A 14080-nucleotide genomic window follows, 5' to 3' on the forward strand; every position below is an offset into this window, starting at 1 on the left:
TAATGAATTACATTCAAATTTTATTTGAATCATTCCAATTTATTCCAATTATTCTCATTTATTTCTATTACATTGGAATTTTATTCTAGTTATCCTATTTTTTCTAATTATATTGCAATTTTATTCCAATCCTTCTTATTATATTGGAATTCCATTTATTTCAATTATAATGGAATTTAACTTTAGTTCTAATTACATTACAATTTTATTATATTGGAATTTTATTTAAGTTATCCGATTGTATTCTAAATGAATTAGAATTTTATTCCAATTATGTTGGAATGAGTTTGGAATTGTTTTCTCCCAGTCAAGATCATGGAACTCTGGAAGTGCATTCACATAGCCTTAGGGGTCCCTGAACCCCAGATTTAGACGAATCTTTGTTCTCCAGCCTAGTTTTTCTTTGTCATGGGGATAAGAGGGTTTCCTTGAAGCCAGCAGAACTGGGGTCCAATCCAGCCTCAGAAACTTACACAGAGAGACCCGGGTGACCTTGCCAGTTTTCTGGCTTCCCTGGACTTTTCGCTTTTGGCTTTTCCCTTCCTGTCGTAAAGCTCTGACGCTCTGATGTGGGCCCTGGAGGGTGGCTCTGTCTGTGTGTGGGTGCCTTCCCTGGCCCCCCTGGCCAGTTTCCAGCCAAGAAGCCCAGTCTTCCTTTCCTGCGGAGGCGTATTTGCTGCCGGGAGGCAAGCCCTGGCAGAAGGCAGGGGGGTGGGGCGTGGAGAAGCTCACAGTCATCAGAGCTCTCACTGGCTGGCTGATCGCCAGCCCTGGCAGCAATTCCGAGTGACAAACTGAGCCCGAGCTTTGTCTCTCTGGTGGAACCATCACTGCTGCCTCTGTTGCTGCTGCTGCTGCTGCAGGAAGAGGAGGAGCTTAGCTTACCTGGGCCAGAGCTGGGGAAAGATGCAGCTCCCTCTGGGAACCGTGTTCCCATCCCTTTGGGAAGGAGCCCCCCTGCAGACCCTCCTCCTCCTCTCTGCCATACTGCTGATCCTCGCGAGTTATCTGCAGAGGAGGCGGCGGCAGCCAAACTATCCTCCAGGTCCTCCTCGGCTGCCCATAGTGGGCAACTTCTTTCAGATTGACTTCAAAAAACCTCAGATCACCCTCCAGGAGGTAAGGAGTGAGAGGGGAGGGCCAGAACCCACGGGCTGTGGGGAGGGCAAAGGAACTGGGGTCCTGGGAAATGTGCTAGATTGTCTCTCTGCTCTGGCCCTACCTGGGAAGCAGCCTCCTGCAATGGAAAGAGTGTCTGGTCTCACATCCCTCAGGTGACATTTTCCTACCTGTGGGATCTTGAGAAACTCAGATGCTCCTCACTTCTGGGATAAGTCACTGTGGAATATCGTAGCTGCTTACGTTCAGATGGCCATTAAGTCTCATCTGACCTCGGATTCGGATCAAACGAGATGAAATATGTAAGGTGCTTTGTAAACCTTAAAGCAAAATGGAAAGCTTGTCATTTTTGTGGCTATATCATCTTTGTTATGCATACTCTCTGTTTGCCTTAGCCCACTCCTGTGTAAATCAAGACTAATAAATGAGAGCATCTCCTTCCCAGGATTGTTAGAAAGATCAAATGAGATCATAATTGTAAAGTGCTTAACATAGTACTTGGAATACATTAAGCATTATAGAAATGTTTGCTAATATTATTATCATCTATGAAGTGAGAGGTGACCTCCTTGAGCGCAGGGATTATCTTTTCCCAAGTTTTGTATCCTCAGCCTTTAGCAGAGTGCTTGGCACACAGAAGACACTTAATAAATGTTCATTAATTGACTGACGAGCAGAAATTGAACTAGGAAACCTCTGAGGACCCTTCAAATTTTAGAATCCTTGGTTCTTAATCTGGGACCATTGTCCATTTGTTAAAAATATTTTCGATAACTGTATTTTAATCTACTTGATTTCCTTTACAATACTAATATTGTATACATTTAAAAGCTTTCTTCTGACTACCAAAGAGACAAAAACACAGGCAAAAAGGTTAAAAATCTGTGCTTTGTGACTCTGATCTTAGGATGTTGGATAAGCCATGTTATGTGTCTGAAATTCACCAGCTTTATTTGTCAATTCTGGCTAACAATATTGGCACTGCCACCATTCCAGTAGTGTTTCTTCAAATTAACTTCAGCAAATAATTACAATGATTATTATTATTAATAAATGAACTATCCATTGATAAGTTGGTAAATAAATTAATAATTGATTATAATAATTGTAACTAGAATTTTATAGTGCTTTATGGTTTGCAAAATACATTACAGATATTTTTCCTTTGATAATGATGTGAAGATCAAGAGAGTTAACAGAAGTGAGAATACTTTGGAAAAACCAAGGCAGAGATTTATTATTTCAATTCCTTGCTTCTCTGACATGTAGTATATGTACACAATAAAAATATTTTCGTCCCCAGGCAACATGGACAGAGATGATGATACAGGTGCATTAAGTTGTCTTAGCCCTGAAAATTTATACTTGTTTTGGTTTGCCTTCATAAATAATACTGATGTGTCAAAACAATAACTGTGTCACCTTAGGTAGATGATCAAATCACTCTGGATCTTGGTTTTCTCATCTGCAAAATGAGAACTTTGGAGTAATTGAACTAAACATTTCCTTAAATAGACTCCCACCTAGGTAATGGAGTTCAGACACATATATAATCTTTCTGTTTCTCAAACATGGCACTCTTTCCCATTTCCCTGCTTTGGGACAGACAGTATCTCCTGCCTGGAATACACTCCCTCCTCATCTTTACTTCTAAGAATCCTTGTTTTCCTTTAAATTTCAGCTAAATCATCACCTTAAATATGAAACCTTTTTCAATCCTCCAGCTTTTACATCTGTTCAGTTCTATTTTATTTATATATAAATACACATTAGCATATATATACCTGTATATGTATACATATGTGTGTTGGGAACATATATGTATATATATATGTATGTGTGTGTATATATATATGCACACACAATCATTTAGGGACCCTTTTAACTTTCGTCTTTGTAGCCACAACATTTGCCACATTGTTTATTAGTTGACTCCATTAGAACTGATGTTTCAGATTAGTAGAATGTCCTCTGATAATAGTACAGATTTGAAAAATAGCCTAAAAGGCAATGGAAGTTTGCAACTCAAACTAACTCTTTTTCAGTTTGTCAGGAAATACGGAAATGTTTTCTGCATGGAACTGGGCAGTCTTACCTTTGTATTTGTATCTGGATTGTCATTGATCAAGGAAGTCCTGGTCAACCAAGATCAGGTGTTTATTGATCGTCCCCAAAGTCCTTTGCGTTCTTACACCTTTAAATCATCTGGTGAGTTCCTTGAATTTTAATAAACATTTTACATCTCCAGTGTTCTTTGAGAGGTACATTTGACCCCCTATCCTTCCTCCTTCTTGGAGAATTTAGGTTTAGGGTGAGAAGTCTTGTGGCTCAAAGAATTATGGTAGAAGAAATAGGCCTTTAAAGTTTCTTCACTTCATTCCTGAGGGTAGGGTGAGGGGAATAGATTGAGGGGGAGGGCAATCTGGATGGTGAAGGGGTTCATATTCATCATGATGTGGGCTGTCAGTGGGCAGCAAAGGGTAATAATAGGAACAGGACCCTATACTCTGAAATCTTGCATTTCTTGTGTTAAAATTAGTTAAACATTAATTGCAAGATCTGTAGTTTCAGCATTAATCAAACATGAATTGTGGATTGTTCAGTTATTGACTTTGTGTCCTAGATCTATAACATTCTATACTAGGCATCAACTTTGTGTTCTTAGATATAATTAATTACTTTATAGTGGTCCTACAATGTACCACATTTCCTTCCACCCCCACTATGTTCCCACACTAGAAGGGCAGCAAGACCTCTCCTGTGTTGACAAATGATGACACAGTGGACAATGGAGGAATGTGGAAGCTGAGCACTGGGGACTCTGGCATTCCAGAAGAATCCCCCAATCTTGCACAAACTTTGGTGCTTTTCATCCACATCAATCATGTAGGAGGATTATTGAAGGAGGCTGGAATGTTCAACTTGAGGACAAGTAGACTTAATGGAAAGGGAGAGTCTGATAAGCTTTCTTCAAGGATTTGAAGGCATCTTTACAGAAAAGGGATTAAATATTTTCTGATGGCCCCAGAACCATCAGCAAAGGGTAAGAGTTGCAGAGGGGAGCAAATTGACTAGATACAAGGAAAACCTTCATAACCATCAGAGCCATCCAAAAATGAAATAGTTTTCCTCCAGAGGTTATAGGTTCCCCTTCACTGTAAGTCTTTAAGCAAAAACTGTTTGGAATATTTTTTTACTGAGTACAGATATTATTCTTGATGGTTTCTGAGATCCCTTCCAACTATGAAACTCTATGGGTTTAAGACTCTGCCTTTAGGCCCTTTGACCCACATAGTGGTGCTGGTGCCACTTGAATCTGAAGGAACTCAATAACATCAAAGTCCAAGTTCAAAGTCTTAAATGCTATAGGTGATGAGAGGTGACTGAGGAAGGGTGGTGGGAATGGATAAGAGTTAGTGTGGATTAGTGATACCAATTCTACTATTCAGAGGAAAGAAGGAGAGTTGGTGTTGCTAGGACTTAAAGAATGAAGATATAAAACTGAAATCTATGAGAGGAGTATCCAAGAAATAGGAGGCTTAGGCATCTGTACTCAGTAATGGAAAAGGGAAGAAAACAAATTGGAAAGGTCAAGACTTTATTAGGGAGTCATTAAGGGCAGAGTAGAAATATTACCCAGAGTAGCAAAGGGCCCAGTTAGAGTTAGATCAGATGGACTAAATTATGTCAATAGTTCTTTCCAGTTTCAACATTCTGAGGGTCTGTGGTTCTTGACCACATCACTAATGGCCCTTTGGCCCATCTTTCTATCTTTATCTGTACCAGATCATCTTGTAGTACATTACACTCTAGCCAAAATGATTTAGGTACTGTTTCTCAAATGTCCTCTACTCCCTCCAAATATAGGATCTCAGATTTAGATTTGGAAGGAAACCTCTATGTCATTCAATTCATTCACCCCCATGTCCCTCTTTGAAAATGAGATACCTGAAATCAAGAGAAATTAAGTGATGTGTAAAATACACAGCTAATAAATTTCAGAGGCAGGATTTAAACAGAGGACTATCCACTGAATCATGTCTTTGTCTAAACTAAGGCCTTCGTCTGGAATAATCTCCCCTCTTCTGTCTTAAAATATTTCGAGTTCTAATTCACATGCTTAACTTCCCCAAGAAGCTTTCCCTTGCCAAGAATAAATTCTCCTGTGTCTAATATAAAATAATTTTTCATTTGTATTGAACTTATGTAGAACTTAATGATAATAATTGACACCAACTTTACCCTCATTGGAATTAGCTCAAAGTGGTAATAATCCCCACACTCAGAAACCTAAAGAAACCTATCTTACCCTATAGGGAAGTAAAAGAGTAGGGGGGAAATAAGGGAAGGTTATGAGATGGACAAAAAGGTGGATGAATTGGGTGAGGTGGCCCTTGACAACAAAACATCAGTAAACATGGAAAAGCTAAAAGAAGTGAAAGAGAAAAAGAAAACAGGAGAGAAGTAAGATAGAGGGAATTACACAATTAGTAATCAAACTGTTATTGTGAATGGGACCAACTCTCCCCTGAAATGCAAAAGGATAAAGAATGAATGAAAAACCAGAATCCCACAATATTCAGTCCATAAGAAAAAATATTTAAAGCAGGGAGACACACACAGAGTAAAGGTGGTCAGAGCAGAATTTACTATGCTTCAGCTAAAATATATGTATATTTTCATAAAAATCAGGGGTAGCAGTCATAATCTCAAAAGCAAAAGTGAAACCTCATCTAATCCAAAGAGATTAAGATGGAAATTACATCATGATAAACAGCACCATGGACAATAAAACAATATCAGTACTAAACATATATGCACCAAATGGCATAGCATCCAGATTCCAAATGGAAAAGTTAAATGAGTTATAGGGAGAAGTGGATAGTAAAATGTTACTAGTGGGGACCTCCATCTTTCCCTCTTGGAAAGAGATGTATCTAAACCAAAAAGAAGCAATCAATGAGTTATGGAGATGAATAGAACTTTAGAAAAAATTGATAGGATTTGCATCTGGAGAAAACTGAATGGGATTAGAAAAGAATACTCCCGAGGAAGGGAAGGGTCCTGGTGGTGTGTGGTTAGATATCTACCACATGTAGGCAGCAGCTGTGGGACGCAAAGAGCTGAGCAGCCTTGTGACAAGATGAAGAAGCTCTGCCCTGAACCCTGGGCGGGCCAGGGTGGCCAGAGCCAAGCCAGAGAGGATCAGGCAGGGAAAGTGGCCAAGGCTGGGAAGTGGCTGCTGGAGGGCAGCCTGCGGGGCAGCCCGGGCTGACGCCTGGCAGAGATGTCCAGCTGTAGCTGTGCGACTCCTCCCCTCCTCGCTTGGCTCAGCACAGAGAGGTATTTCTTGTGATGGAAGTCACTTTCCAGTTCTAGGAAGGTGGGGGACCTGTGAAACACAGATTCTTCAAAAGACTCCTTTTAGGACTTTTCCGAAACTAAGATGGGACAAGCAAGGATGATTCAGGAGATGGAAATAAGAAACCAGAGAGTGAAGGAGGCAGTAAAAAAAATCAAGCTCTAGGAATTCTGGGAAAGAAGGAAACCAGCTGAGATATCCAAAATATGGTGATGTCTGCACACATGTAGAAACGTTCCTATCTTCCACCTGATTTGTGAAGTGTTGAAAAATGTCATCATTTTTTGTTGTGCTACCTGAAGCCAACTCAAAGAAAAGCTTAAAGAGCCTGAATCAGCAGCAGAAGCTATAAAACTGGCATTACAACAGAAACTGCCTCATCCTCCCAAAAAGATTCATAACTACCTCGACAAATATGTTGTTGGTCAGTCATTTACCAAGAAGGTGCTTTCAGTTGCTGTGTACAATCTTTTCAAGAGAATTTATAGTAATATTGCAGCCAATCTGAGCCAGCAAGCAGAAGCTGAGGAGCAGACATCATTAAGTCCTAGAGAATTAGAAATAAAAAGATGGGAGGATGAGTATAGATTTACAGAATTGCTTTGGATTACTGGAATTAATCCACATGCAAATGCTTTAGGAGCATCAATGCAGCAACAAGTAAATCAACAAATACCTCAGGAGAAAAAGGAGAGGTGAAATCTTAGATTCTGCCCATGATGACATAATGTTTGAAAAAAGTCATATTTTGTTACTGGGACCGACTGGGTCAGGTAAAACATCACTGGCCCAAACTCTAGATAAATGCCTGGATGTACCTTTGGCCATCTGTGACTGTACTACTTTGACTCAGGCACAAAATGTAGGCAAAGATATTGAGTCTGTGATTGTCAAATTGCTACAGGATGCCAATTATAATGTGGAACAAGCACAACAAGGAATTGTCTTTCTGGATGAAGTAGATAAAATCGGCAGTGTGCCAGGCATTCATCAGTTCTGGGCTGTAGGTGGAGAAGGCATTCAACAAGGCTTGTTAAAACTGTTAGAAGGTACAATAGTCAGTGTTCCAGGAAAGAATTCCGGTAAACTTTATGGAGAAACAGTGCAAGCTGATACAACAAACATGCTGTCTGTTGCATCTGGTGCTTTTAATGGACAGAATAATCAGCAGGGGGGGAAATGAGAAATATCTTGGATTTGGAACACCATCTAATTTAGGAAAAGATAAGAGGGCTGCAGTGGTAGCAGATCTTGCCAACCAAAGTGGAGAATCAAATCCTCACCAAGACATTAAAGAAAAAGAATGCTTATTTGGCCATGCAGAAATTAAAGATCTCATTGAATTTGGCATGATTCTAGAGTTTGTGGAATGGTTGGTTATCTATGATGGTTCCCTTGTATAGTCTAGATGAAATAAACTCTTGTACAGGCTCTTACTGAACCATGTAATGCAGTTGCTGTCCAGCACCAGGCATTATTCAGCATGGACAGGTGTGAGCTTAATGTCACTGAAGATGCTTTGAAGACTATAGCCAGATTGGCACTAGATAGGAAGACTGGAGCAAGGGGCCTTCAATCTATCTTGGAAAAGCTGTTACTAGAGCCAATGTCTGAAGTAACAAATTCTGAAGTTGACGAAAAAGGAAAGAAGGAACCAGGATGCATTAGGGCTCCGACTAGAGACATCTGAAGAAGAGTACAACTCTGGAGTTGAAGAGGAAGGATGGCTTGGTAAGCAGTTACTGTAAAAAAGTTAAACAGTGTTAAAACTTTATCTCGCAGAAATTTCTCCCTTTGTTTTAAGATCATAATTGGCTTTACAGTTACTCTGATATTAAAGGTATTGGATCTCTCTTGCATATTATTTTATACGGTCAGAAACTTTTAGGATAAGAATCAGATCATGTATGTTTTTGTAACATCACACTGATTTTATGCAGTGGACTTATAGATTTTAATGGCAAAATGTTCAAAGATAAAATGTACATTTTGGGTGATTCTGTTTTTTAAAATCTACTTTAACAAGATTCTGAAGTTAAGCAATGCAGGTGTTGCCAGTAACCCATGAATTTTATACTAATGTTACTATACAAATGGGAAAATAAATTTCTTTAACTGAATATTGATCTACCATTAGTTTAACTTTTTTTTATCAATGATTGTTTCCTGAAGAGATCAGACTTTGTATTCACATTTAAAATGCAAAAGAATAGATATGGTGGCATTATTAGTAATGGAAAAGTGCCCTAAAGAACTGAATTTTGATGCTGTTTCATTATGTTCTTAGGCGTCTTTGCTAATTTGTGACACCAACTTACAATTTTTCAGTATAAAAGGCAGTTTGTTTGTTGGTCAACGTGATTTATTGGTCATTCTCAGTGCATTTCAGAGCAATGGAAGAGCAGATGGAATTGGAATTTGGGTAAATTTCTCACAGGAAAAACAAATGAGGAATGCAGCATGTAGGTATATTTAAAATTTAAGCAAAATACTCAATTTTGTGCAATTACCTAAAGAGCTAGTGTGCACCAGTTTTTTGGTGCTGGATATATATCCAGCCTCCTATTTATTTATAAAGTTAAAACATCAAAGAAAGTAAATGTATATTTTTTTCTGCAATCAGTTGGGAATTTGTTCATACAAAAATGAACTCCTTAAATTATTTTGCACTCATTTGTTGTACACTTTTTTCTTGGTCATCATTTATTTGGGACTTTCAGCAAAATAAAGAGGGAATGAAACTGAATCCTTTGGATGACATACACAAAAGATCATATATTTGGGCATAAAAACCTCATAACCAAATATAGAAAAGTAGCAATATTAAATACATAGTTTCAGATTATAAAGCAATAAAATTATATCAACAAAGAATAGTAGAAGGACTAAAATTATTATACAATGAATAATCTTATTCTAAAGAAAAAAATGGGTCAAATGACAAATCATAGAAACAATCAATAATTTCATTAAAGAAAGTAACAATGTGGAGACAAACAACAAAATTTATGGGATGTATCTAAAGCAGTACTTAGAGGAAATTTTATATGTATAAATCAGTGGATCCCAAAAGTTTTTGGCCTACCACCCTCTTTCCAGAAAAAATATTACTTAGCCCACTGGAAATTAATTTTTTTTTAAATTTTACTAGCAATTAATAGGAAAGATAAATGCACCTGTGGCCATCTCCGCCTCCCTGGATCACTGCAGCACCCACCAGGGGGCAGTAGCACCCACTTTGGGAATCACTGGTATAAATGCTAACATCAATAAAATAGAGACAGCCATTTAATAAAATGAGCATTTCACCAGAAAAAAAAAAAAACTAGAAAAAGAACAAATTAAAATCCCTAAATAAAAACCAAATTGGAAATCATGAAAATCAAAGGAGATTAACAATATTGAAAGAAAGTACTTGAATTAATAGACAAAAAAGAAATGGTTTTATGAAAAAATAAATAAAATAGAGAAACCATGGGTTAACTTGATTTTGAAAAAGAAGAAAACCAAATTACCTGTATAAAAATGAACAAAAAGTGAGGGTAGCTGGGTGCCTCAGTTTATTAAGAACTAGGCCCAAAAATGGGAGGTTCTGGGTTCAAATCTGGCCTCAGAAAATTCCTAGCTGTGTGACCCTGGTCAAGTCACATAACCCCCATTGCCTAGCCCTTATCATTCTTCTGCCTTAGAACCAATACACAATATTGATTCTAAGACAAAAGGTATGTATTTAAAAAAGTGAAAAAAAAAGGCCAAATCACAAAACAATGACAAAGTTATTAAAGCAATTGTTGGAAGTGATTTTGCCCAACTATATGCCCAAAATCTGATAGTCTAAATAAAATAGTGAATCCTTACAAAAATATAAACTACACAGATTGACAAAAGTGGACATAGCATACTTAACCCCATTAAAGATAAAGAAATTGAAAAATCATCAACATTTTTCCTTTAAGGGAAGCAACGAATTGGGAAATAATTTTTATACCAAAAAAAAAAAAAACAACTCTGACAAAGGTCTAATTTCTCAGATTTATAAGGAGCTATGTCTAAGTCAATTGTATGAAAAAATCAAGCCATTCCCCAATTGACAAATGGTCAAAGGACATAGATAGGCAATTTTCAGATAAAGAAATCAAAACTATCAATAAGCACATGAAAAAGTGTTCTAAATCTCTCATAATTAGATAAATGTAAATCAAAAAACTCTGAGGTACCACCTCATACTTAACAGATTAACCGATATGGAAATAATTGACCAACAAGGAACAATATTTGTACAAAAATATTTATAACTGAGCTTTTTTTAGTGGCAAAAATTGGAAAATGAGGGGGTGTCCCTCAATTAGGTAATGGCTGAACAAATTATGGTATCTGAGGGTGATGGAATACTATTGTGCTAAAAAGAATGATGAACTGGAGGAATTCCATGTGAACTGGAAAGACCTCCAGGAATTGATGCAGAGTGAAAGGAGCAGAACCAGGAGAACATTGTACACAGAGACGGATACATTGTAGCACAATCGAATGTAACTGACTTTGCTACTAGCAGCAACGCAATGATCCAGGACAATCCTGAGAGACTTGTGAGAAAGAAGCTCTCCACATCCAGAGAAAGAACTGTGGGAGCAGAAACACAGAAAAAATAAAAAAAACATATGATTGATCACATGGTTTGATGGATACACGATTGGGGATTTTGGCTTTAAATGACCACACTTTTACAAATATAAATAACATGGAAATAGGTTTTGATCAATAATACAGGTATAATCCAGTGGAATTGCTTGTCAGCTCCAGGATGGAGGAGAGAAGAGTGGAGGGAAAGAACATGAATCATGTAATCATGGAAAAATATTCTTACTTAATTAATTTATTAATTTAAAAATTCCCTTTAAAAAAGGCCTCAAGGACAGATGGATTCACAAATTAATTATGCCAAACAGTGAATGAACAACTAACTGTAGTACTATATAAACTATTTAGAAAAAATAAGAAGAAAGGTAATCTTTCCAAACATCTTTTATGATGCACATATGATATCAATAACTAAACAGGAAGAGCTAAAACAGGGAAAGAGAATTATAAAGCAATCTTCCTAATGTTGCAGAACAATTGATGCAAAAATTTTAAATTAAAATACTAACTTGGAGATCACAGAATTAAATAGTAAGAATCATATACCACAATTAGGTGAATTATATACCAGGAATTCAAGGATGGTCCAATATTAGGAAAGTCATCAACATAATTGACCATATCAATAACAAAATGAAACAGAAAAAGCATTTGACAAAATACAGCACCATTCTTTATTTTAAAAAATTAGAAAACATTGGAATAAATGGAATCTTCCTTAAAGTGATAAATGGCATCTAACTTAATCAACAACCTATATCTGTAATGAGAATACACACAAAACTCCTTCCCAACATTAAAATAAAGATAGGCGAAGGCAAACTTGCAAAAGATTTTTGGGAAAAAGCATGCAAGAACCTTGTGGAAGAGACTGTTTGCAAAGATCACCCCCGGAACATAAGATATTATCTTGCCCAATGTAGGTTTCAGTAACTTTACATTGCCATAGAGATTCATTAGAAAATAAATGGCCTCTGATATATCTATAAAGAGTATGTTATAGTAGATTAAGAAGCACTGTATGAGGCAAGTTCCTGCCCCCATTATTACTATGAACTTCTGTGTCTTTGTCATTTTCAGGCCTTTTACAGTAAAATTTAAAGAAAAAAAAAATTACTACTGGCCCTTTAAATTTTTTTGCAACCAGAAAGCTGTCTTTATTCTGATTGGCCAGTCTTGTTGCTAGGTAGATTTCAGCAGGACAGGAAGTGAAAAAAAGTTTTGAAGATGGCCACTGATAAATGTTTCCCAGGGTTTTGTAGGCCCAAATTTCAAACTATACAGAAATGGCTGGTTTTTCCCTAAAGTCTGCACAGTTTGACCAGATTCTAGCCTGGCTGGCTCAGCCAACTAAAAGCAATGAAGATTGTTTTCCCACTAAATAGAGGTTCCTTAGTGTGGATTTAGGTTTGGATCAGTGATGATCCAAACAGTGGTTCTGGACTAGTTTGTAGGCCCAGAGATCAGCCACAGGAGTCCTCTGTAAGTTTAACACAAAATCTGATTGCAGTTTGATGTTATTCAAATAAACAATGTTTACTTTATAAATAGCAGGATGGGTAGAGGACCAGGGGAAAAGGAGTTCCCTAAGCTACCAGGTTCTAGATCCTCCCACTCGGGTTCTGGTTCACCACACCCTGCTTGGTCCCAACATGGTTGAGCTACTCTATTTACTCTCTCGTCTGCCTAAATCCTTCTAGCTAACTAACTAAAATCTGACTAGCTGGTCTAAAAATGAGGATAAAGTTCAGATTATAAGGTTTTAGCTAGAAGCCAACAGTGGTCTGACTCGGAGTATGGCAGACAGATTCTTCCAGGCAACTTCTCTCACTCACATGAAATCTCCAGGAACTGGGTCTCAGCACTAAAATGAGCTCAGAATGAGGGTCGGGATCAGGTAAAGAGTCTCTGGATTTTGGGATCTTCTCAGGTAAGTCCAGAGCTCTGCCAAAACCCAAGCAAGGAGATCCATAATTTTTTAATATAGTATTTTATTATTTTATATTTTAGATAGTATTATTATTTTAATTTTTATGTATTTTTTAATATTTTATATAGTATTAAAATGCTAGCTATTGCAATAAGAGCAGAATAAAGAAATTGAAGAAATTAGAATAGACAATGTAGTGATGAAGTTATCATTCTTTACAGATAATATGATGATATATTTTGAGTATCCTAGAGAATCAACCAAAAACTAATAGAAATATTAAATAAATAAATAACTGATTTCATCAAAGTCACAGAATATGATATAAATCCATATAAATCATCAACATTTTTATTTACCACAAACAAAGATAGCAAAAGATGAAGAAGGAAATTCCATTCAATATAGACAATAAAAAATATTTGGTGGTATATCTTCTAAAAAAGCCCAGCAATGGTATGAACACAGTTACTAAGCACTCTTCACAAAAATAAGGAAAAAAAATGAAAAAAAAATTAATCATTCATGTTTTGACTGAGCCATTGTAATAAAACTGATGATCCTACTTATAGTATCTGTTTTTAAAGATCATATGAACACAATTACTAAGCACTCTTCACAAAAATAAGGCCAGACCTTGACAGATGGAAAAAATGAAAAAAAAAACATTAATCATTCATGTTTGGACTGAGCCAATGTAGTAAAAATGATGATCTTACCTATATTATATTTTTTAAAATGTTATTTAATTAATTAATTTAGAATATTTTTCCATGGTTATATGTTTCATGTTCTTTCCCTCCCTTCCTCACTGCCCCCTCCAAGAGTTTACTAGCAATTCCACTGGGTTTTACATGTATCATTGTTCAGAACCTATTTCCATATTTGTTCTCCTTGAGTTTACACTTGTGAAAGGGAATCTTTTATTCTCTTTGCCTAGTCAGAGCTAACACTTCAGTTAACACTAGCTGAAGTACCTCACTAGATTGTGAAGACAGGATTAATTCTCCTTTGTCCACCTTTTGATTGAA

At 36.9% G+C, this 14080-nt stretch overlaps 1 protein-coding gene and 1 pseudogene across 1 annotated transcript in view; both read left to right on the plus strand.

Annotated features, from left to right (window-relative positions):
* Positions 1 to 906: 906 nt before the first annotated feature.
* The window catches only part of LOC123243734 (cytochrome P450 2J2-like), a 36860-nt gene continuing 23686 nt past the window's right edge, over positions 907 to 14080 (plus strand). The window contains exons 1-2 of the mRNA XM_044671797.1: positions 907 to 1119; positions 3165 to 3327. Coding sequence (XP_044527732.1) covers positions 907 to 1119; positions 3165 to 3327 — 376 coding nt within the window. The remainder of the gene's footprint in view (positions 1120 to 3164; positions 3328 to 14080) is intronic.
* Positions 5477 to 8229, plus strand: LOC123244480 (annotated as a pseudogene).

Source organism: Gracilinanus agilis, chromosome 4 (assembly GCF_016433145.1).
Source record: "Gracilinanus agilis isolate LMUSP501 chromosome 4, AgileGrace, whole genome shotgun sequence".
NCBI classification, from domain to species: domain Eukaryota; kingdom Metazoa; phylum Chordata; class Mammalia; order Didelphimorphia; family Didelphidae; genus Gracilinanus; species Gracilinanus agilis.